The sequence below is a fragment of the Chanos chanos genome, chromosome 3 (assembly GCF_902362185.1).
Source record: "Chanos chanos chromosome 3, fChaCha1.1, whole genome shotgun sequence".
NCBI classification, from domain to species: domain Eukaryota; kingdom Metazoa; phylum Chordata; class Actinopteri; order Gonorynchiformes; family Chanidae; genus Chanos; species Chanos chanos.
The window spans coordinates 41,548,335-41,573,362 of record NC_044497.1 but is presented as its reverse complement, the minus strand read 5'-3'; the positions used below and the strand labels follow the sequence as shown (position 1 = coordinate 41,573,362).

At 38.7% G+C, this 25,028-nt stretch overlaps 1 protein-coding gene across 2 annotated transcripts; it reads left to right on the top strand.

Annotated features, from left to right (window-relative positions):
* Window positions 1–869: 869 nt before the first annotated feature.
* Window positions 870–22,425, top strand: musk (muscle, skeletal, receptor tyrosine kinase). 2 transcript variants are annotated; one of them, XM_030767447.1, is made up of 17 exons: window positions 870–1,135; window positions 9,115–9,241; window positions 9,397–9,548; window positions 10,021–10,148; window positions 10,422–10,563; window positions 11,103–11,227; window positions 12,625–12,784; window positions 13,648–13,654; window positions 14,694–14,957; window positions 15,376–15,536; window positions 16,175–16,198; window positions 16,347–16,435; window positions 17,216–17,375; window positions 17,471–17,657; window positions 18,100–18,291; window positions 19,656–19,804; window positions 20,261–22,425. In XM_030767447.1, exons 1-17 carry the CDS (start codon window positions 1,054–1,056, stop codon window positions 20,944–20,946), a joined length of 2,835 nt encoding a protein of 944 aa, XP_030623307.1. In that variant the 5' UTR covers window positions 870–1,053; the 3' UTR covers window positions 20,947–22,425. The 2 variants fall into 2 exon arrangements, with proteins under 2 accessions (XP_030623307.1, XP_030623308.1); XM_030767448.1 differs by lacking the exons at window positions 14,694–14,957; window positions 16,175–16,198; window positions 16,347–16,435; window positions 17,216–17,375 and adding an exon at window positions 15,578–15,587 and having other exon boundaries at window positions 15,376–15,528; window positions 17,440–17,657.
* Window positions 22,426–25,028: the final 2,603 nt, after the last annotated feature.

Sequence of the window (25,028 nt, the reverse complement as noted above, 5' to 3'; positions counted from 1 at the left end):
CTCATCTAACTGGGCACTCGAATAATCTGAACTTTTCCAACATGGCCTCAGAAAGCAAAAGAGGGCAGATGGGGTGCAAACAAACACTTTGGGAAATGACATTCCTTACTTAAAATAAATCAGAGCACACAAGCCAAAGAGCAACAGGTGGGCCTCAACACACAAAAGCTCGTTGAATGTGCTGGCTGTGCCGGTCATGCTTTTACACTGTGTTCTCTGAGTTTGTATTTGTGGACTGACACAGAGAAATTATTGTTCTTCTTCAAACATTCGTACTCACTGCCTGACTTTTATTCGCTTTCAATAAATGTCAGCAGCATAAATGCCATTTTATCTGATGTAACTCAGTCCCTTCATTTTAGTTGACACTGTTAATGTAAAATTAGGAAATGCGGTTTTAGGTTATATGGTGCTGTCTTTTTGTTACATTGTTTGATATGAACATGTTCTTAACATACCACTTTGTTCTCTTACATTTTTATCTGTGTTTTGACCGTAGAGTAAAATTCAAAGCATTTAAAAATTTTAATATATTAAATGATTAATAATACTGTCTCCAATGCTGAAACACCCACTGTATCTAAAGCGTGTTAGCACAGCATTGTTCAATGCTTGGTCATTCTCATACCTCTCATACACGTACTCTCTCACTCTCTCTCTCTTTTACGCATACACGCACACACACACACACACACACACACACACACACACACACACACACACACACAGAAGCACACACACTCACACAAACACACACATACTCAGTGCTGATGTCTCATATCTTTGGATGGACATACAACAGCTGCTGCTGTCAATCTCCCAGGCAAATCTTGCAAAACACACACACACCACACACACACACACACACACACACGCACACACATACACTCACATCAGCGTCAGACTGCATAGTCAGGCCTCAGACATGAACACACACACTCAAATCTGTGGGAACTTCACATAAGGAACCAGCACAACTCCAGGATTTGAACATGAACCAAACACAGAGGATTCTAAACATTATTTGAAAGACACAGCTTTCCTTAAACAAGAATGAAGCTCCTTGAACACATTCCACTCCTGCAGATCCTCTTCCTGGCACAATTCAGCACACCGGACGCAGCTCTACAAAGAGGTCGGTTGCAATGCCTTGTCATGTGGTAATGCTTGAGTAACTGCAACAAATCATATCTGGTACTTTTTTTCCTTTTCAGTATTAACAGTGAACATGTGGAAGGTTGAAAAAAAAAAACAGATGGTCATTGATCCTGGAGGACTTGGGTCTTTTGAAACACACATTGCATTAACAATGTCATAAGGCATTTGGACACTTATTTGTAGGCATGTAACTTTGTTTAGACATTTGGGACTTTTGTAATGTGATAGGTATTTATTAGCTGAACAGAAGGAGCTAAACACTGAAGAAGCCAGATTAAAATATTATCAGTATCACTGTATTCTCACATTGAGCTTTAATATTCTTAACAGCTGCAAGAACACCAAGGTGTAAAAGTGTGCAGATGTGATACTGTACAAGTACTTGGGCCGTAATATAATATCTATAATATCTGCCACATAGTTTGTATGTCTTCATGTTTCTGTAAACATAAAATTACTACATTGAATGAAAGCTCTAAATACATTGTTCAACAACAAGACAATTTGACAGGGCCTTGACACTTTGGCAATTACTTTGGTAGTACAGACTAAATATCTTTATGAGGAGATATCTGAATAAATGCTGAATATTCTGCAGCAGAATAATCTTGGAGGTCTGGAGGAGTAATTCTTGCCAGAATTATATTTCCTTCACAGCTATCATAAGAGCCACAAGGCAACACACTGTTATGGATTAACATCACATTGTGGTCTCTGCATAAGTATTACAGAAAAATCAAACACTAACTCACTAGATATTTATTTCTGATGTGCACAGTGGCATTTACTCATGCTGGCCTCATGGTTTTTGATGAATAGCTTTGGATCCACGTTGCCTTGTTTTTACGGATGAGATCATCTTTTTCCTCAAACTGTAACACGTGATATGAGGCTAATCTGAAAGCATAGCTCTATTCCCTCAGTCTCAAGTCTACCTCCCAGTCAGAAACACATCTAATGGTTTAAGGACCTGGCAACAATAATATATAAATATATTGAAGATCCAGATGGAGAGAAGAAGAGGTTTGCCAAGTGGAGACAGGAGATTAGCTCATCTGTAATCATTCATCTGAAAGTCTAAAGCAGCTTGGGTGGTAGATCATTAACTACTTTGGTGCGTCAGTAAGAACACGGCAGAGCAAAAGATTTCTAGCAAACATTCAAAACCTTAAATGAACCATGTAATGTCATTGCAAAGCAGATGCTTCAGACACTTCGTATTTTTCCGGCAGTACTGATGACTAATTAGTTGAACATCAGAAAAATATTGAGAAATACAAATTATTATATACTGTACACACTGCAGAAGGATAAATTCATACTGGAACACATATATGTGGCAATATATAGATTGTGGATTGCTAGTCAGACACTAGCCAGCTGTATGGCATATCCATGATGTGGTCTATCTGAGCTTGCATAACAAAAGGGTATTATGCTGAATTCAGCTGATAAGTCACATAAGAATAGGCACATCTACTGCCATATCACTCAATCACAAATCAGCAACCAACAAACAAAAGAAATTGAAAAGCTACAGTATGTTAGGTCTGTACTAACCTAGAGGTCCATTTTATTATAGTGTACTAAACTAAGTTTGCCAGCTAACCAGGTATGTTTCAAAATGTTATTCACTAAACAAGCATCGCAAGGCCCTAATGAAACCTAGTCAGGGCATTTGGGGTCATTCACTGTATAAAACTCAAATGCTACAACTCATCCATACTTTAACATGAGGGCGAGCTGCAATTTTTAATTTTTTTTTTTTAACCAGTCTTTTAATATCTGATGGCAATGATGATGTCACAACAAATTTTTTGCCATTTAACCTTGTCAGTCTAGAAGGCGTGTCTTGTGCGGTTAAATTATACTACTTTTTTCATTTTTTTTTTTTAAACTAACTGACCTGGTCATTTAATGCACAGATGCAAGTGTCAGCATGTCTCAGCAAATTATAACAATAATCTGAATCTTATCAACTACTGAATGTGGGGATTATTTAATTGTTTGGCTATAGTAGCCATGTTGGAATGACTGACTACCTGTTTGGAGTTCATTAATTAGGTCTGATGCAATGAGGTCATACTATTGAAACGATGGCACTACTGCAGGGTGAGTCAGCTGGAATTAAAGCGGTGCTTAGGCAATGCATTGGAGAAAGACTACACGCTGGCTGGAAAATGCCTAGAGTTTTCAGAACATTTGGCAATAGACAGTGTGTTTAGCTTTTACGAAGGTCACTGAAAATGAAAAATGAAAAACTGAAAAATGAAATCACTCATGATTCTCCCCCTCTTAGCACTAGCTCCCTGGAACCAATGACGGAAATTCTTTAAATTCTTTGTAAAGAAGTTACATGAAGCACAGTCACAATTTTTTTGGTAATTTCGCATTTGTTATACATAGACTAGTCCTTTTAGAAAACACTGGAAGAACAAGGTGATGTGACTTATATTACGACTGTAATTGCTGATTTAGAGAGTTACCACCCTGTTTCCATTTTAACCTCTCTATGTAAACCTTAGCCATAAATGTTCAACCTCTGTGTGAGTGGTCCTGATGGCCCTGATGTAGAACACATTCTGAAGCCGTCTTTTTAAAAAAAATTTGCTTTTATGCTTGCATGGTGCCGGCATAACCTTGAATAGTTGAGTAATGTTAGGTAAGAGTTGTAAGGCCCAGTTGACTGTGTCGGCCTGTAGAGCTCCATCTGGTTCTGGCTGTACAAATGAAGTCCTTGGCACTTGCACTTGTAAAGTTCAGCCAAGGTGTGAGGAACAGGTGATATATCCTCTGATTCACACTTTGGAGGCAGTGAGGTTATGTCGCATTAATCACGGATGTCTGATGAGCCCATGCCAATACATATCCGTGAGAATAAAACACTGGGACAGTGAGAAGGTTTGCCAAGTCATGGTTTAATCAAGGTCGGGATTTTTCCCTTTATCAAAAATATAGTTTATGGGACAAATGACTGTGATTGCCCTACAGGCAAGTCATCTAGAGGACAAGCTCTTCCACTCATGACATTTGAACTTAAGTGGAGCAATGAAACATACATTACAGTCAAGGTATTATGACTTTATGTTATTTAGGAAAGTATAAATGTCCCATCTCTTGTGATTCAGTACAATGAAGAGGATTTTCTATTCTTTAATTGTCTTGTCCTAGTGCAGAATATATTTTGCTTATGTGTCCTAATGCTTAGGTTCTGACTGGTCTGAACATATGATTTAAGTTTGACCACACAATCAAGAAGATCAAGCACTTTATGTTTTGATAAATGTTTCATCTATTTACTGACTTAGGTTTAGACCATGTTCTTGAGCCTTTGTATCACTGCTAAAAAGTGTACTGTGGAAATGGGTGGACAATATAGAACCATCTTACTTGAAATGGGATGAGGAAGCAGTAAATATTAAATATTAAAAGAAGCTTAATAGCTTATGAGTGTAAAATAGATTTATTTAAACATGTATTAGGCCCTCTTGAAATGTGTTTTATATAGAGAGGTCCCTGGTTTTTTCTTTTCTTTTACATTTTTTTCTTTTCTTTTTTTAAAAATGTATTTATTTATTTATTTATTTATTTATTTTACAGTTCCACATGAAATACCTCCAGGTAATAATACCAACACGTTTTTGCATACCTTATTTCAGTAAGGCAATTTTTAGCAACTAACTGCCATTGACTGCCGACTACACACATGCAGATGTACATTTTGTACCAAACGGAAACTTTACTATTATTACAAACCCTCTTTGTTTATTGGATGGTTGTCAGTCAAACATAGTCAAACATGATCTTCTTTTGTTTGTATTTTTCATCAAAATTAATATAATTGTATTAATATAAAATACTTCCTTAGCTAAATTGCTTGACTATGACAATGGTACCTGAGACATGCAGCAAATTTCCGAGTAAATGATTTTTTTTAAAATGTCAGATGAGTAGAAAAGTAAACAGATACCTATTTCCAGGGGTGGACAGTAACAAAGTACATTTACTTAAGTACTGTACTTCAGTACATTTTTCGAGTATCTGTACTTTACTTGAGTGTTATTTTTTTTTGGAAACTTATGACTTTTACTCCACTACATCTGAAATACAAATATTGTACTTTTCACTCCACTACATTTCTATGAAGGTTATCGTTACTCGTTACTTTAACGCATAGCTTTGAAGCGGAATTTTCTTTTCTGAAACGCGATAGGCCATATTGTGTTCATCACAAGGGAAAAACCAATCACAGCAAACTACTCCAATGCTGTCAATCAAGTGTGTGCTGCATTTTCTTTAACAACTGAACTTGGCGGTTTTACTGATGGCGACAACAATGGAAGATAAAGGTGATAATGATAAAGATAAAGGTTCCTCACCAGAGCAGCCATGGCCATATATCTTAAGTCCATGTCTGAGATTTTTGAAATCAACTGGTTTCCAAGCTAATTGCTTCCCGTATACGTTCGCGCGCTGTGTTCGCCTAACACTTACAGTGATTTGCCACAGTACATATGAGATGTGACTTGAAAATTGCGATTTATATGTTTGTGAATGTGTGACGAATCTGGTGACAGAGGCAGACCACAACTTCTACTGTTAACACAGTGTGTGAACAAGTACGGAAACCAGTTGGCTTGAATTCAAACCCCCAAACCATTTGGGGCATAACACCGGGTCCTGTGTGAATCCACTGCTGACGCATACTAATAGTTAGCTAGCGAAAATGCCGAGTTAACGTTACTGACAAAGTCCTTTCAGAAATATAGGTTTTAATCTTGTCAGGTAAACACAGTAATATTTGTAAGGTCAGCGGATTCACGTAGGACCCGGTCCTAATAAGACGAGGGGGGCGGGAATCAAGCGGTGACGATGGTCATCCAGCTATTTCACATTTCAGACAATGCTATGTAGTAGAAGTAAAATTAACCCTAGCCTACAACATTATGACGTGTTTATCCTTTCATGGCCAATCTGAGTTAACCTAGTGCCTGTTTAACTGAAGCTATACACTGTCTTTTATAGAGGAAGCATTTGGTTCAACTGTGTTTCTGTAGGCTTTGTAACATATTCCACAAGCTTTTTATTCTACAGGTTCTACAAGCAAGTCAGTGCATTCAGTAGGTTGTTTCAGAGTCATTAGACTCTGTAAATGCATTGTTGCAACAATACAACAATGCGATGACATTAAAAAGAAAATGTACTTTTGAATACTTAAGTATTTTTAAAAGCAAGTACTCCAGTACTTTAACTCAAGTAAAAATTGAACTGAACAACTTTTACTTGTATTGGAGTAATATTTGACCAGGAGTATCTATACTTTGACTCAAGTAATGGAGTTGTTTACTTTGTCCACCTCTGCCTATTTCTTGCCAGCACATGACTTTATGTGTGATGCTGATCCTGTTCTCATGCCATGTCAGAGGACGCAGAATTAAACAGCATATTTTACTCTTGGTCTTTAACGCAAAGTATAAAGCTATTTTTACTCTATCAAACTGCGAAAGTCACACATTAGCGTACTTACTGGATTTCAAAATGTAAATATCAAAGTTATTTGTAAATATTGTCTACAGAAATAAAGTGTCAGGCCAAACATGCAAATGTTTTAATTACTTGTGCTAATTGTTAAATGGGAACAAGGGTGAACTTTCCCTACAAATCTGCTGAGGACAAGTTTTTTTTTTTTTCTCTTTCATCCCATAATTTATAGAATAATGATATTTGAGTTCACATTATTCACTCTTCTTCTTTCGAATTTGTCTTCAAAAAGTCCCTGTTTCATTCCCATTTTCCCCCTTTCACCCCAGTTCAGTGTTGGCCAGGGAAGGCGTACGCAACCACATTCCTCCTCCCATAAATGTGCAGTCTTTTCATTAGCTCAAGGAGGACTTTTCTGGGAAGATATAAAGTGTGCAGAGATTCATGCCATGCTCTTCAGATCTGCCAACCACTAATGTGCTGCCCTGACCAACTAAAGGGCATCCCTATTGACAGTAATGGGTAGATGATCCCTTGCTGACTTTCCATCCGTTTACACTGCCAATTGTGTCCATGTGGGTTCCTAGCCAAGCCAGGAGCACTGCTTCTGGAAATCAAATCTGAGTCTCTGTAGTGGCACCTAGCATCCTTTTCCGCTGACCTACCTGAGCAATTAGTTTTGACTTTGACTTTTAACAACCTCTAAAAATAATTAATTAGCATGTGGTCTGACTGCGCTTCATTGACTGGCCTAATATGATGTTCCCCAAATATGACAGGAGTGCAGTGGAAGGAAGGAATGCCATGATGTGTTGTGTATGGTTGTATGTCTGAAATACAGGGTCTCAAAGATTGTTCAGACTCTGAGACTGTTCACTGACCAACCTACTCTTCTTCGCTCTGTCTTCATTATGTGTTGTGTTGTCTTTGACCTCATTCACCGTTTGCTGTGGACCGCTCTGTTATTTCTTTGAAAATAAGAATTCAAAAAGGAAAAAGAGTAGAGTGGTGGGAGAGGGAATGCAGGAAAAACAGAATATTAATAAAGTTAGTAATGTGGTAAGGAAAAAAAAGCAACAAGTTTTTAACCAAGTCTATCCAATAGACCCTAAGACTTAGTAACAACAGGCTTAAGGCCTCTGCTATTGGTCTATGTATATATTCAATAAAGCAGATGCTGAGAATAGCCTGCGTTCATGGTGCATGCTAATTACATTAGTGTGAGAATTCACTTTAGGGTTTAATCTTAGAGTGACACTATACATAGAACAACGAGCTTTTGAGTTGGGAGTGATCATTCTTAAAGTGATGAGGGATATTGGGAGATTTGAAGATGAAACTGATAGTACTATTGTTACCAGGAACCTTCCATAAGTATTTGACTCTGTAAAATGTAGGAATCAGAAGTTTTGGTAGTAGTCTGTGGCACTGTATGACAATAAGGACGGGGATTAAAATGCTCCACTATATGCAGACCTCTCGCTCTCTTTTCTCCCTCCCTCTCTCTCATTCACTCTCTTTCTTGCATGTAGAACAAGTAGAATTTAAGTTTATGAAAAAGTTAATGTTAACATACATAAAACCATCTGCATCTGGTCTAGCAATGTAAAAACACATTACACCACAGCTGATAAATCATCATGTCATATCCTATTCCTGCCATAAATCATTTCTGTCAGATGGTCCAAATTTTAGATTTGTTCTCATAAAGTATCACAAACTAATGCAGCAGCCTGCGAATCCTACAATGAAAGCTTTATGTAGTCATCACATAATCCATCAATTAATATATTCCTAAAATAAAGTGTCACTGTAAATTTCACAGATCTACAGTACATTAGAGTAGTTCAAACACTGCAGAGAGGTGTACAAACTTGTGTCTCCTTGTCATTCTGAAAAAATGGTCAATGTGTTTATGCTTCTAATCAGCACAAGGCCAAGGATTTATAGTTGGCTCATTTTAACCTAACACTACTTTGGCAAACCGACATCCACTCGGTCGTTGCCATTAGAAACAGACTTCTTCTCTCCCTATGTGACCCTTCTTTGAGGTCAACTCTCATTGCCAGTGTTTTGGACAGAGCTTACAATTTGTGAACCATTTTGTTGTGAAAGCAACAGTAGTTTCACAACAGTCACAATAAACGGTCCATTTGAGGTTACACATACCATAGCATTGCTTTTGTCATTGTCCCCCTTTCAATTGAACATGGAATCTGTAGCTGACCATACGAGTTAGGAAAGTTTGACTCTACTGTATGAATAACAAATCTGGATTCTGTAGACTAATAGCAATATTTTATGTGCGTTTACAGGATCTATGTTGTTATAAAATATCTCATGTAAACGCAGTCTGGCCAGACTCTGTTAATTGAGTGCTGGCACTATGTTTGTTCCATGGGCCTGCTGCATGTTTTTAGGATTCTCCCTTCTAATAGCAGAACCATTTTTCTCTCTTTATACTTTTTTTTTCAGCTCCCAGGATTACTACTCAACTAGAGACTGTGGATGCCCTATTGGATCACAATGCCACTTTTATATGTGAAGTCGACTCTTACCCCCCAGCCGATATTACGTGGACACGAAATAATTACCCGATACGGTGAGCATTCACCTCAACACTTTTCCATTTTCTTCATCCCATCTACAGGAAATGAAAAAACATTGAAATTATATAAATATATAGTATATGTATTTAACCCTTTTAGTGATGAAACCATGAAACTGAGAGAATGACAGCCATTTCCTTCTTTACAGGTACTATGATTCCCGTTATGTCATTAGAGAGCATGGCCAAATGTTGATCATTCCTAATATAAAAGACTCAGACAGTGGAGAGTACTGCTGCAGTGCCAACAATGGTGTAGGAGAACCTGCCAGCAGCTGTGGAGCTCTGCAGCTGAAGATGAGTGAGTAGAAGTAGAAACAGTTTATTACAGTTGTGATGAGTAGACTTGAAGCTCTGAGATAAAGTGAGAATATTTCAAAAAGTACTGATGGTAATGTTCCAATGTGTATTAAAATGAAATGAAGGAACATCTCTCATTCATTTGATGCAAGCTAGTATTTTGTCATATTTAAAGTGTAGAAATCTGATTTGTGTTCAATGCAACCATTTAATAATTAAATGAAACAATGTTTGGCACCAAAGGCCATTGAGTACAGTAACACTTCATGACATGCAGTGTTAACATTCCAAAGGACATATCCACTACCACGTTATCACAGCCTAAATCCCCATATCAGAAAATGTGTTTTTCTTGAAACAGCTGGAGTTTAAACAGACTAAATGAATCTCTCTTATTCTAAGAACTGCTCTTTAACACGAAATCGACTCTTTCATGGCTTTTGATTTTGATGTGAGAGTGCATTCTCTTTCAGAGCCCCAAATCAAGAGACATCCAACAAATGTCACCTTGCTCCAGGAGTCCAAGGCAGTGTTGCCGTGTGTGACATTAGGATATCCTAAACCAGATATCTATTGGATAAAAGATGAGTACAAGATTGAGGTAACTTGTTTTACCACATGTGTTTAAGCCTTAATGTTAGTGTAAATTCTGATTTGAAGAAGGTGTACAGAAGTTTGCCTAATCCAAGGATGTCCACATTCAGCCCATGTCTGTGTTGAGATTGTGGCATGCAAAGCATAAACTGCCTATGTCATCCATACCAAATTGATGCATATTTGTTAATCCGTTTCTGTTTGCTTAAAACTAGAAAACATGGTTTGCTCTTTAAACAGACTCCCTCACATTGTCCTTCTCTGTTCCTTAATACTTCAGGTCAATGACCGCATTTCCATTCTGGAATATGGTGCCCTTAAGATTCATAATATTAAGAAAGAGGATGCAGGGCAGTATCGGTGTGTGGCCAGAAACAGCTTCGGTATTGCCTTCTCCAAACCAGTTACTCTTGAAGTGCAGGGTAAGTCAAGCTGTTCGTTAGCAAAATATTTATCAGTGAAATTCTAGAGGATTTCTAAGGAAATCAATTTAATCACACTACATTTTTGTAAAAGGCAACGTTATAAAAAAAAAAAACCCAACTCCACAGTTTCTCTGGGGGACATACAGTACAAAGGAGATCTAAAATCACAGAACATATACTCTGGTGGGACATTTTGTAATTTAAGTTATGAGAAAATCCCCATGCACAAAGGACCTATTGTTTGGTATACCCTGACTTAGCTTACCACACTGAGTAGTGTGTGATTGTAGTAGTTTTACGGGCACAGATACAAGTCTCCTTCGCAGCTGACAAGAAAAATGTTATTTAGAAAATTTTCAAGTGAAGAGTTCAGTTTACTGTTTACAGTACTGTAAGTATCAACTGTTGTAAGTTTCAACTGTTATCATCAGTTGATGGCATTAATTGTGAAATTCATTCAAAGTTTCATGGGAAATGATGACATTTCCATATGACGTGTTGTAGTGGAAAATTGATTATGTACCGCTTTGTTTCAGTTCCAGCCAAAATTATTAAAGTTCCCAAAGAACAGAAAGTTCCATTTGGTACCGAAGTGGCCTTAGAGTGCAATGCCACGGGTAACCCCATCCCTTCAATTACATGGTTGGAAAATGGGAATACGGTACGTTTTGTAACTATACGTTTTATTCGTGTGACTGTTCTTCTTCTTCTTCTTCTTCTTCTTCTTCTTCTTCTTCTTCTTCTTCAGTTACTACTGCTACGTTGGTTTTCTGAACTCTTTATATTTATCTTGGCTCAGAGGCATGTAGTAATTGTCCAGGATTATACAGCTTTTTGCCTCTTGGCCAGTGCATTGATCTGACCTCAGTGAGATCAAGTTAAATGTCAGACTATACAAATGCATTGTAAATAGAAAACGCCAGTCTGGGGCAGCCCAGCAGTCCCATTAACACCATCCCACTCATGTTAATGACCTTAGGTCTTTACCAACAGATGTGGGGTAAATAGCAGCAGGCAAACTTTCTTTAAGAGAACTTTAAAAATGTGTAACATATTATCAAGCTCAAAACAGTGAATCTTAATAGGATCTTAATAAAGGCTTTGTAAAAGGGACCATATTAACTTTTCATTCCATCTAGCACACGCTGGCAATTGATCTAAAAACCTAATTCTCACATTAACCTTTGAGCAAAATTATTTTACAGTATTAAATCTAAATTTTGTACTTTAGAGATAAATTTACCGTATTTACGATTACTTGTTTGAACACTTCATAACTTGACAATATAGAGACTAAAATTTGATTTTTGCTTGGGTGTTTGCTGCTATTGTTATTACAAAATTGAAACTTGGTGCCGTGGTGGGAGACACACTTAACCTCAGATGAACTCCTTCACTACTCTGGCTTCAGGGGTCATGTGTTATGCAACATGATTGTTTTATTCTCGCTATAGCCATGCTTTGTTTGTCCAAATGTTTTATGAATATCTGTCATTTTAATTTTTCTCATGCTTTTCAAAATTAAGAATTAAGAATTTTATCTATCATGGATAAAGTCCTGTGTAATATTTAATTAATTCTAATTGACAAAATACATGTAACATGTATCAGACATGTTAAGTCTCCAGATTATGACTGATGGAGTAGCTATGCTGTGAAATTAATCTTTGTAATACATACAGAGTTATCAGACATTAAGTATTTAAACTGCACTGTATAAGTATCATTCTGGCAAGAACTTCTGGTCATTCATTTCCTTTAGCCGGATGAACTGTGTCTAAAACCAGCTCTGTGAGCACTTTGTCAAATATAGATGCATGAAAGAAGCTTGAGTCAGATTCATGCATGATTTCAGAACGTCCTCATGAAGTGAAAATGAGAGTGGTAATAATGTCATGGTGTGGTTTTTCATGCATAATCACTGTGAAATAACGAGCAGAATATTAAGATCTTATAATGTAAGGCAACAATGTGATGTGCATTTGTTTTCAAGGGTGTAAAACGCATCATTGTTGTCACCATCAGTATTTATTACTGACCAGGTCTTTTTTCCTGTAGATATTGGGTGCGTCTGTGGAGGAGACGTTGGTTGGCGATGTGATAGGCTCAGTCCTACATGTAGTGGTGAATAAACCGGCACTCTACACATGCCAGGCCACCAACCACCACAGTGGAGGTGCCAACACCGTCAAGGCCACAGCCAGGATCACTGTCTCAGGTGCTGTACACTCACACCTCTGAGTATCAGGGCTATATCTTTGTTGAATTTAATGAACAACATTTGTGTGGACAAGTTAGACATAGTTAACTAGCTAAAGTGTCTGATTTGATTATTGTTGGGGCTGTGTTCAGCTGTGTTTTTGATGCTGTTATTTCTGTCACCTCTTGTTTGTTGGGATAGCTGTTTTCAACCCCTTCCCCACCTCCCCATGAAAGACTTCAAAAGCCAAACAAATACCCCCCAGGACAAGACTGGCTGCCGACAGAAAAAATCTAAGGACAAAAATCCAACAATTTTTTTTTTTTTTTAGAACTTGTGAGAGTCATTTTGATAATGTAATTTTATATTTACATCTATACATTAGAAGCCATTACATATTGTTTTTTCTTTCTTTGTTTTGTTAATTAATTAATTTATTTTTACCATAAATCAACAATAATATTATCAAATACTGGAGTTTTAATTCCTCCCCCCTCTCCTTTCAGTTTGATTTGAGAGATGTAGTTAGATCGTGTCACGCACTTTGAACACTTTTGACAAAAGCGGCATCATATTGAGCCATGACAGACCTCTTCATCATTGTAGGCAGTAACAATTGGCCACTGATAATATCCACACCTGCTGGCTCTGAAGACCACACACACACACACACACACACACACACACACACACACATGCACACACACACACACACACTCACACAGACCAAGCTCACCCTCACACAAGTATGGTCTGGCCAGGGGTGAGGACACAGTTCTCCTCATTGTCACTGGTAAGAGGAAATAATTTAACATCATTTTTTTCCTTTCTTTTCCTGTCATGCCTTCTACTGGTCTCTGGATCATGCGATTTCCCCATAGAATGGAGGTAAGATCTTGTGGCTCATCTGTGGTTGAATTGCAGCATCAGTGTCAAAATTAGAATTCATTTTCAGGGCAGCTCTCAACTCTTACAATAACTTCTGTTTTCACAATAGGTTCTAAGGATAATACATCTTCTGGATGTGGATTTATGTTGTCTGTGTACTAACCCCACGCGTGTCCATGGACAATAGAATACAGAATCATTTTTCTCAGAGCTGTTCTCCTTACACTTTGTGTTCAATAGCTCAGTAGCTCGGAAACTGAGTCTGAGACACGCTGGATGAGACACTAATGAAATTTGGTAATCGGGAAAACAGCGTGACATCTGGTGCATTTGTTGGAAGGAATAATGTGTTTGCGCTTAAGGAAGTTGTCACACAAAGAGGGCACGCAGTAAATTAAATTAGAACATCTCCTTTGATAAGAGAATAAACGGATACTGATGATTTCTTTAATGCATCACTAACAGGTCTTGAATCCACCCATAGCATATGGTGCAAGTTACTCATAAACCCAAGTAAACCCCCATTTGAGTTATTGTCAACTGTTTCAGATTTGACATCTGGGAATAATTAAAGGTTAAGTTGAATAAAATCATCACAAGGATACAGCTTTGTTCAAACTATCAAATGCTCACACGCAAACAGATAGAGTTAAAGACACATTTGCAGTTTATTAAACCTCTTGTGGGGGCCGAGGATTAGGATGAAAAAATATACCCACAAAGGGAAGAGCATCTATCGCTTTAGTGTGTATATGATTCATACAATTATTCAGACAGTCTTGCAAATGCACTCACATACTTATAATGATGTCAATTTAGGTTTCATCAAATGCTGTCTTTTAGGCAGCTGTAGTTTGGTAACAACTTTTAAAGTCTTACTTTTAACCATCATTTTCAGTCATTCAATAACAATGTGACAAACATTACCCATTTTGGATATTAGTGGATGGTTGTCTGAATTGTCCCTCAATTCTGTGTATGTGTGTATTTCTCTGTGTGTGTGTGTATGTGTGTGTGTACGCATGTGTGTTTCAAACAGGCTATACAAGGGCAGTGCAGGTTACTGCAGTACATACCGTGGTGAGGTTTGTCGAGGCGTGTTGAGACGCGATGCTCTGGTCTTCTATAACTACTCCCTACCGGACCCTGAGGATGCCCAGGAGTTCCTGGCCCAGAGTGCCTGGGCAGAGCTCCACACAGTGAGCGCACTCTGTAGGCCTGCTGTTCACTCACTGCTTTGTCATCTTACCTTTCAAGACTGCAACCCCTCGGGCCTGGGCCCTGCACCCAAACCTGTCTGCAGGTACCACATCTCTCATTTTTCATAACAACATTTCACACCATAAACAATAACTATTACACATGATTAATAACATCAATGCAAATTAATAGCAATAAAAACACATATTTATAATTTATTTATAATAATAGTAATGACACTTAAGAAATAATTAATTATTCAACATGCAATTCATTCCGTTTGTTCCTGTTGCAGGAACGATGACAGAAAATATACTGTATACTGTAAACATACTGCAACTGATTTATATTCACAAATTATAGGAGCATAGCCCTTCTTTGAACAGCTACTCTCGAGCAGTGCTCCAAATTTTATCAGTTTTTTTATCATTTTAATGTTATAGACAAATGTTTGTAATTATCTTTTTCTATCTTTTATTCCCTATAAATGTACATCATACTTGGATGTACCTGCGTGACAGGGAGCACTGTCTGGCAGTGAGAGAGCTTTATTGCTATAAGGAGTGGCGTTCTATAGAGGATAAGCTCCGCAGAGGAATCTTCTCTTCAGGGTTGCCAGACTGTACCTCTCTACCCAGCCGGAGAGCTGACCCTAACTCCTGTACTGCTGTCCCGTTCATTGGTAAGACAATGATTCGAGTCATTCCTCTAAAAAAAGAAAAGGCATGTGTCAGTTCACAGATGTGATACTTTGATGAGGGTTCTAGTTTAGGTTTGTTTAACGATAATCCACATTTTGTCTGGATTTCATATTGCACTTTATCACTAAAATCTGGCTATGTAATTTAATATCAGAGAAAACTTGTGTATCCGGCAGACTTACCAAGGTTGCTATTCTTTTGAAGTTTTGTGTTAGTTTCTGGTACTGCTTTCTCTAACACAGAACTCGGAATAATATGGAAATGGTTTAGGCCTCTCTAAGCCCGTGTTTTGAGGGGTAACGTTAGTTTATTGTGTGGAGATGAGAAGCAGGGTCAGGCAAGGATACACAGCAGCTGAATAAATTTCCTAGTCTGTAGTCATCCATGCTATGTTTACCTCCATCCTCTGAGCTGCTGTCTCAGGCATTTAAATCTAACTTTATCAAATCTTATGCCCAAAAATGTTTTGGTTTGTAAAATCTTCACTACATTGTGCTTTACATGACTCTGTCCCTTAGAGTTGTGTGCCCAGCACACAGTATGTCCAGCAGCAAGGTTTAGAAGCACTTTCGTTAATTACCATCATGATTACACATTAACTCTTTCATTTGCCTTTCAGATATAAAGAAAGACCAAGTTACAAGTAAGTGTCTGTTCTCTTTCAACAACCCCCTTTTATCTGTATGGTAAAGAGTGAAAATATTCAAACTCTCAAACCCCAAGGTAATACTGTGTCATACCAGGAAAACATTTCTGCATTTCAATGTCTTACATTTTCTCTGTCTCTACAGCAACATGTTACAATGACAAAGGAAGGTTTTATCAAGGGACTGCCAATGTCACGGCGTCTGGTATTCCATGTCAGAAATGGAGCCTGCAGGTAATTTGTTTCTGTTTCTGTTCTAATTGGTCCCTTTGGATTAATTTGTTTCAAAGACAGAAAAGATTCAAAATCGCACCTCTAATCATTACTTGAGATCTAACAGAGTGGAGAGAAAAATATTTGTGATGTAGACTTCTTGACTTCGTGAGACTGAGGGATTTGTTGGAAAAAAAAGCAATGGAAGATTGAAATATTGTTCTGGAAACAATTAGGCACACACACACACACACACACACAGACACGTGCACACACGTGCACACAAATGTACATGCATACATATGCCAGTCAGGGTTTTTCAGTGTTTATAAACTGTTTTCCTAATTGGCTTTTCTTTTGCTTATTTTAAACAATGTTCTTCCCTAAACAATCTCAGTTTTGCACATTACCATATGAGCAGTCACCATCGTATGACGTTGGGGGTGATGTCAGAGAGCAGATGTTTGCATAGTGATCGTCAAAATATACACAACTAACTTACTTAGAAATGTTTTATTTTTGTTCTCAGGAAACGGATTTATATCACTCCGTAAATAGGTCATGAAAAGCAGAACGACGTCAGTAAACAGTAGAGAATTGCAACAACCTCATAATGGACCTTTTTTTGGTTTTCCAGTGGTTTGAGACTATAGTGCTTGATTTTCCAGCTTCACCCATCCTTCAGTAAAACTATGTTGTACTCACTTAGATGATCTAAAATAATCATCCAGATCTATTTCACTTTCCATTGTGGACAAACAATGAACAGTCACCGTTTCTTAACTTGCCTCGTTCCTCCAGGATCCTCACCCTCACAGGCTGTCTGTGGACGTGATCCCTGAGCTGAGGAATGCAGAGAACTACTGCCGTAACCCCGGAGGGGAGAGTGACCGACCATGGTGCTACACTACCAGTCCCAGTGTCCGCTGGGAGTACTGCCATGTGCCAAAGTGTGGAGAAGGTGCAGCAGGACACTGGGCAAATCCATACAATTTCTCTAACCTTCAGTACTAAGAAGTACATAGTATGAACCTCAACTTTCTGTTTACTTTGCAGTTGTGAGTGTGAGGACTGTGCCATCGTCTCCAAAACAGACAAATGCAAACCTCCCTCCTGCTGCGTCCCCTGCATACTCCATGAGCGTCATCATATTTGTCATAGCCGGCTTTGCAGCTACTTTCTTCCTCACCATCCTTGTTCTCATCTGCTGCAGACAAAAGAAAGTGTGGAAGAGCCGGAAAAGGTATGCGGTGAAATGATAAACGGTTTCCTTGATAATAAAATCAAAACCACGTTTATTCCCCCTTCTCAAATATCTGTTTATCGCTCCCACATCTTTATCTAATTTGTTGTCCATGTGTAATTAAATAACTGAAGTAAATCTGACGGTCTCTCCACATTCCCTGATGTGCTGTAAATTTTATCTCAGTGTGACACTATTTAAGACATTATTTCCTAATCTTGCTCCTCGAGAGAAAGAGCTCTGCAGATTGTAGATTGCTCCCTGTTCTGAGGATCTGGATAATTAGCTTGATAAGCTCAATCTGTGTGTCAGAGAGGGTTTGTGTCAAGAAGAGATGTAAAACGCCTAGTGTTGTGTGTTCCCAGGAGCAGGATGGGGAAACGCTGATCAGAGCTGTCCACGTTTCCCTATGAAAACCAAACGTTTTTTCAATTCTAAACAGGGTCATGGAGACACCTACCCTAACTACTCTTCCGTCGGAGCTGTTGCTGGACAGGCTCCATCCCAACCCAATGTACCAGCGCCTCCCTCTCCTGCTCAACTCCAAGCTGCTGAATCTCGAGTACCCAAGGAACAACATTGAGTACGTGCGTGACATCGGAGAGGGGGCCTTCGGCAGGGTCTTCCAAGCAAGGTGAGAGCTTATTCACCTTCATCTCTTACATATCTAACACTACTTTTGCCAATACTAAAACCTGTCCAGTCATCCTCTCCCTCTTAGAACAGATTGCTGCTTACGAAAGCAGTTCATCTCATGTTTCTTGATCACTGGAAGATGATTCAGCTGCACTGTTCACACAATTTTTTGTTTATTACAGCTTGAATATTTGCCAAGCGTGGCTATGGCATACTGTGTTTCAATGCATATCAGACACTGAGTATTTAAGTGAAATCATATTGTAACTTATACATTTCTATTACGTTGTAATACAAACCATTGCCTTTGGCAAAGAGGACAAAGTGAAATGAATGGATCTTTTCAGAAATCTACATAAAGCCAAGAAATTTAAAGCCATCTTAGGCTATGGGGACATTGTTGTATTTCTACAGTATAACGTTATGTGTTTAGAGTTCATCATACTACCTGTCACTTGCTAGATATTTTAAACTATTTTCTTTTACTAAAAACTAAAGCTAAAAGTTAAAGTGCAGTTAAGTCCAAGCATTTACATGCAAATACTAAATCTTCCCAAATGGACTTGAGTATGGCAGTAGTCGTCCACAATATGTGCCAACTGAGATTGGAAGGCATCCATCCAGTATAGAGAGATCCCTGGGAACACATCTGAGATAGGGATATATGACCCTGAGAGTTCTCCTCCTGAAATAGGAGCTGAAACAGCATTACCAGCAGGGCAGCCATCAAGCCTCAGTACGCAGGTTTCCTCACAGACAGCAGACTGTCAGTGGGACTGGTAAGGTGGCTATTAATAAGCCCAAAGTAACAGAGGAAGAGAGGGAGAGAGAGAGATGTTTACTTTCTCCAGGAACATTTGGGGGCCTCAGGAACCTCCAGCACAGGAAGTACACTCTAACGGCATGTAAATCCTCTCTGAATGCTAGCCATTGGACCGGAGCTGTGCTTGTTTGGGCTCTGGGGCTTCAGCGAGACACAGCGGCTCTGCTGTCCTGTCCAGAGGCCCTGTTTACCTCTGCACCTCCAGCACGTGTATGTCCAGCCCCAACTGCACGCTGTGCTGTGTAAGACCAGGAACAGGCACAGAGTGTGAGCTCAGAGATATACAAGCTCAGCTTGAGCGTTTTCAATTTTACATCCAAAAAGTTGACCAGTCCCAGATAATAGTGGTTATTCCATTCATATTCAGCTCTACTTTCCATAGTCATAATTTACTACATAATAATAAAATAGTTTGTTGAAAATAAAACGTGTGCCACGTGGTCCCCGTGACTGTCTTACACTTTTATTTAAGAGCATGTAAACACTATTAGTTAGTGTTGAACGATTGACTGGATCATGACAAGTTCTCTGTTCTTTAGAGCCCCGGGTCTGTTGCCTCATGAGCCTTTCACTATGGTGGCGGTGAAGATGCTGAAAGAGGAGGCGTCAGCCGACATGCAGAATGACTTCCAGAGAGAGGCAGCGCTCATGGCAGAGTTTGATCACCCAAATATCGTCAGGCTCCTGGGTATGCCATCTGCATGCTTTAAATATTTATTCACTAAAGATACAATCCATCTGGTGTGAACCATTTTGGAAGTGTGGAGAAACAGAAACGAAGACAGAGCGGAACTGGCTTTACAGATGTTATATATGCACAGACAGGATTTAGCCATAGGCTTGCTTTTTTTTTTTTTTTTTCAAGCACACAGCTGTCTGAACGATAAACAAGCACATCTGCTTCTTGTTTCACGTGTGTCCTTTCCTCAAGGGTAGCACAGTAGCAGAGCCTCGAAATAGATCAAGTCATTGCTTTTAGATCTGACCCCTATACTATCCTCTAAGGACGGGAGGAAGCTATGAGCGGAATTCCAGGGCTGTGATTCTTCGTCACATCAGCATTAGAATAACAGCGAGGTCACTCTAGCTACAAACAGCTTGTGAGGAGTGTAACAGCGGTGTGTGGTCGTTCTTGTTTTCACAGGAGTGTGCGCAGTGGGCAAACCCATGTGTCTGATGTTCGAGTACATGGCCCACGGCGACCTGAACGAGTACCTGCGACGACACTCTCCAGCCCAGCAGCGCAGTCTCAGCCAGGGCAGCCTGACGGGGCCCAGCTTCTCTCCAGAGTCCCAGTCCACAGGCCCCCTCAGCTGCTTGGAACAGCTCTCCATTTCCAAGCAGGTGGCAGCTGGCATGGCCTACCTGTCCGAGCGGAAGTTTGTGCATCGTGACCTGGCCACGCGCAACTGCCTGGTCGGCGAGGAACTCGTGGTGAAAATAGCCGACTTTGGCCTGTCCAGGAGCATCTACTCGGCCGACTACTACAAGGCAAACGAGAACGACGCGATCCCAATCCGCTGGATGCCACCTGAGTCCATCTTCTACAACCGATACACCACTGAGTCAGACGTGTGGGCCTACGGAGTAGTGCTGTGGGAGATTTTCTCGCATGGTATGCAGCCATATTATGGTATGGCCCATGAGGAGGTCATTTACTATGTGCGTGATGGTAACATCCTGGCATGCCCAGACAACTGCCCACTAGAGCTCTACAACCTGATGAGGCTGTGCTGGAGCAGTGACCCTGTGGATCGGCCCAGCTTTGCCAGCATCCACCGAATCCTGGAGAGGATGCACAAGCAGATGCTGCACACCAGTCTGCCCTGAGGAAATGGAAGAAAAGGCAAACAGCTGTGCTGAGCCACTACCTGTTCCTCCTCCTGTTTTTGACTCTATAACTGTCTCATGTCAGTTTACATGAAATAACATGGTTTTATGTGCTGAGGTAGACCGATTCATCATCAGAAGAGGAGTAAAAAAAAGGTCAATACGCTCTTCTGTTGGAGTGTAGCAGGAACAGTGAGGAGACAAACAGTGAGATGTGTCAGGTTTAATAAATGAGGATTACATCTTGAGCTGGGCGAATCCTCAGAGGTGTGACTTCTCCACCTGTGAATGGGATGAATCTGGAAATCATGCGGGTGTCCATGACAACCTCAGTCATGTTTTCCAAAGGGATGATTACAACATGCGCCAAAGAAAATGATCATAGAAAAACAAAACAAAAACAAAAACAAAGCTAAGACTATGCATACATAATTGGTAACATTACATACACACGTTTTTAAAACAACTTTGATCTATTTTTTGTGCATTTGGGAGATTGTTCAGTTGTTCAATCCAATTCATTTGCTATTAAGTTACAATGTATATTTTGGTCAATAAACTGTAAACATGTGAAAAAAGTGAGCAGAAGATTTGCGAGGAAGTGAATTACATCTTTTGAATAGGATAGCTTATTCCGAAATGGCACATATTCACTTTAATTTTTTGTTCAGTAATCGCTATTCCAAGGTTGGGCATTTTTTTTTATTGCTTTTTTGTGTGCTCCCTCTTCTTATCTCACTGATATTGAAATAATATTTTCAAGAATGCTGGAATCAATATTTTTATTTTTACATAATTGTTAAGTAAAACCCTGGAAAGAGGTGAATATTTCATCATTTTATTTGTATCGGAGTTATTGAGAAACACATTTATTAAACTTGTGATTCGTAAAGAATGCTGAAAAGATGAAGAAGATCAAGTTTTTGAATGCATTGTGAGGGAAACAGTTACCAAAATATATCATAATGTACTGAATTGCATTGGTACAGACATTTTGACTTATTTCCAAATGTATTTCTGATCACCATTACCTAATGTGCACCTAAATTTTTATTAAAGTTTTGATTGTCTGTGGTATATTTGTTTGCTATTTAACATGTGCAAAAAATGTGGTGCCAACCCATTATTACTCTTTGGTTTTTATTATTTTTTTAATTCACTTTATTTTTTTCATTCATGTTTCTACACTCTTCATATAATTGAATGACTGTTACTTTCTTCTTGATAATAATCTTAATGCAGTAATCACCAGAGTACTGGCCATGTGGACAGTGCTTTAAATGAAAGCCCAGTTTTATGCATAAAGAATCTCAAAATGTATGGCTAGTTTAGGATAGGATAGAAATTGAAATATTTTCTTTGGCACCTGGATGTCTGTATAAGAGCGACAATAAAGTATAAAGTGTAATCATGTTAAGAATACAAAAATCAGTTGCTAAAAAGATTTTGGAAATACTGCGATGTGTATATTAAATTGCACATTATATTTACTTATTTGTGTGTTTGGCATGTGTTATTTATCATTGTAACAGGTAGGTGGCACTGTCCGATAGTTCAAATCCTTTTAACTTTTTAAAATTTTATTCTTTTTTTTTTTATGTACCATGCATTACTGTGCTTTTTCTGTTTGTTTTCTTTCATTTTGTTTTTTAAGTGTGTGCAACCGTGTGTGTGTGTGTGTGTGTGTGTGTGTGTGTGTGTGTGTATACGCGTGTGTGTGTTTTCTTTTTTTTATTTCAGGTCATAGAAAAATGGTTTTGTTCTTGCCACTGGGAAAAAATTCTTAAATTTCTAAGAACCACAAAAAGTTAGGAGGGGGAGCCACAGACGTCCAACCAATAAGCCAGCAAAAACAAATGCCGACTCATACTAACAGTAGCTCCAGCCAGCATGTTCACAAGATGAAGAGCCCACAACGCAGGGAGTTGAAACCAGGACTAGATGATCTTGATATAAACCTTCAACTCTTCTTGACCTGTGTGACGTGCTATGGCTTAAACATTTAAAAACCTCCAGTACATTTTGTGGGAGTAGAAAGGGAGAAGAGGGAATCGTCCATCTTTTCTGCCTTCTCTCCCTGAAATCCTGATGGAATTTGAAAAAACGCAGTCTCATTGTCATTTATAAAGTCATAATAAAGATGGAAATAGGCTTTCTCTCCCGTTTGCTGTGTTAAACTGTTGAAAAGAATGGAGCTTAGCTTATCCAGTGGTAGTCATTTGGTTTTCTTTAAACTGTTTACAGGAGACGTTGTGGACCTTGACCTTCAGAGTATCTGCCTCCTTCGCAGATATAAACCATGGCGAGTAGGCGCAAACTCCCACTTGCAGTCCCAAAAAACTGAGACACTATCTGGAAGTGTCCGTGCTGGGGTAATCTTAAGGTCTCCCAAAAAGAAATGTTCCCGGAGAGCAGGGAGGATCAGTAGAAGACAAGAGAAGCTAGTAGTGAAACTGAAAGGCCAAATCTTGGACCAGATAAAAATGAATTTGCATGGGTCCAATTTCATATGAAAGAATGCCTTTTGTTGGGTCATATTATCACTTAATTCGCAGTTACTTCATCCTTTGACTTTTTCACAGACTGGCACAGCATTCAAAATACTTTTGAAAAGATTCTTTTAGAAGATTTTTTTTTCACCTTTGAAGAGTTCTCAGTGAACTTGCAGTACTTCAGCTATTATTATTCTGTCACTGAACTCATTAACCTCCCTAGTGTGGGACTTGTTATTTCCTTTTCTCTTTCAGGTTGTTTTAAACATTTGTGTGATGTTTTATGCAACTAGTCTTACGTGAAAAAGAAAACTGAAGTTTTTTTTTCTTTTTTCTGACCAATACAAATACAAATACATGAATATAATGAGTGATGAAGGCACTGCTGATAGACTTCCAACAAGAAGTTCAATGTTCGATGTCACACATGTTTGCAGAGTGATGCAAGTCAAAAGCAATGCTGGTCCCAGCTGTTGTGATTTAAGGGTTCAGCTACATTGGGGTCAGACTGAAATCCAAATGTCCAATGGAATCTCATTGGCTGAGGCTTCACATACCATGAATTATGTGATTGTTTCTAAAATGCAAGTCACATTTCCTAAAGCACTCAAATGTTGCAATAAAAAGGGGAATTTTATAGTCTTGTTTTTGGGACGATGTCAGAGATGCCTTTTGGTTGAACAGAGCCAACAGCACTGCTAATGATAACATGACATCCCACTCAGTCAGCAGTCTGTACACACCCTGGGCACAGGAACTTCCTGTCCATTTGGAGGAAGATTGGAAAGCTCTGTATTCTCACTGTCATCCCCTCTGGGGAAGAATCAACCACACAAATCTGTCCACTAAAACTGTAAATTAAGAAGCAACTGATTTTCTGTCTGCTTTTGTTAAAGATACTGATATACATCATAGTTCATGGTCATTGGAAAATATTTACACAAAGGTGAGTAATAGCTGAGCTTAATTCAAGAGCGACCATCTCATACTGTGCAGAAAAGAATCATACACAAATGTTGACTGATACAATATGTTTAATTTGTGTTTTGCAGATTGAATGACATTTTAAAGGGGAAGTTTCCATGCCTTAATTCATTTCTGAGACACGAACAGGAGACCAACAAAAATTAAAAAAAAAAAAAAGTAAAATAAATAAAATAAAAGATAAAAACAAACCAAAAAAACACTAAATCACACAAATGCATAAACACTGATGGCTAGTGTGTCACCCAGTTTTGGTTAAGATGTAAAGGACATGTGAATAATTTCATAACTTTATTTATACGTCATGACCTTGTGATTTAATGAATGGTTTTACAAGTGAATGAAATGTTGATAATTCTTGTAATTTTAAGCATACTGTAATCAGAAACCAAAATGACTTCTAAAGATCCATCCCACTTTACACAGAGAGTACACGTTCGCAAAATTTCACATAAAGCTTGAGACAAAGGATCATCAGTACACCAAAGTGGTATCCAAGAAGAGCTCTCTTAAGATTCGCTTTTGTTTTTTGGTTTGTTTGTTCATGGTCTTTGACACATACTTATTCATCAATAAGTTGTTTTATGAGCGCCCCCTAGTGCAACC

What these genes read in the sequence shown, in the direction of transcription:
- musk (XM_030767447.1), top strand. Translation starts at nt 1,054, where the DNA reads ATGAAGCTCCTTGAACACATTCCACTCCTGCAGATCCTCTTCCTGGCA. An exon ending in GGTTGGAAAATGGGAATACG is followed by an intron (nt 11,228 to 12,624) that starts GTACGTTTTGTA and finishes TTTTTCCTGTAG; the next exon opens with ATATTGGGTGCGTCTGTGGA. An exon ending in GCACCCAAACCTGTCTGCAG is followed by an intron (nt 14,958 to 15,375) that starts GTACCACATCTC and finishes CCTGCGTGACAG; the next exon opens with GGAGCACTGTCTGGCAGTGA.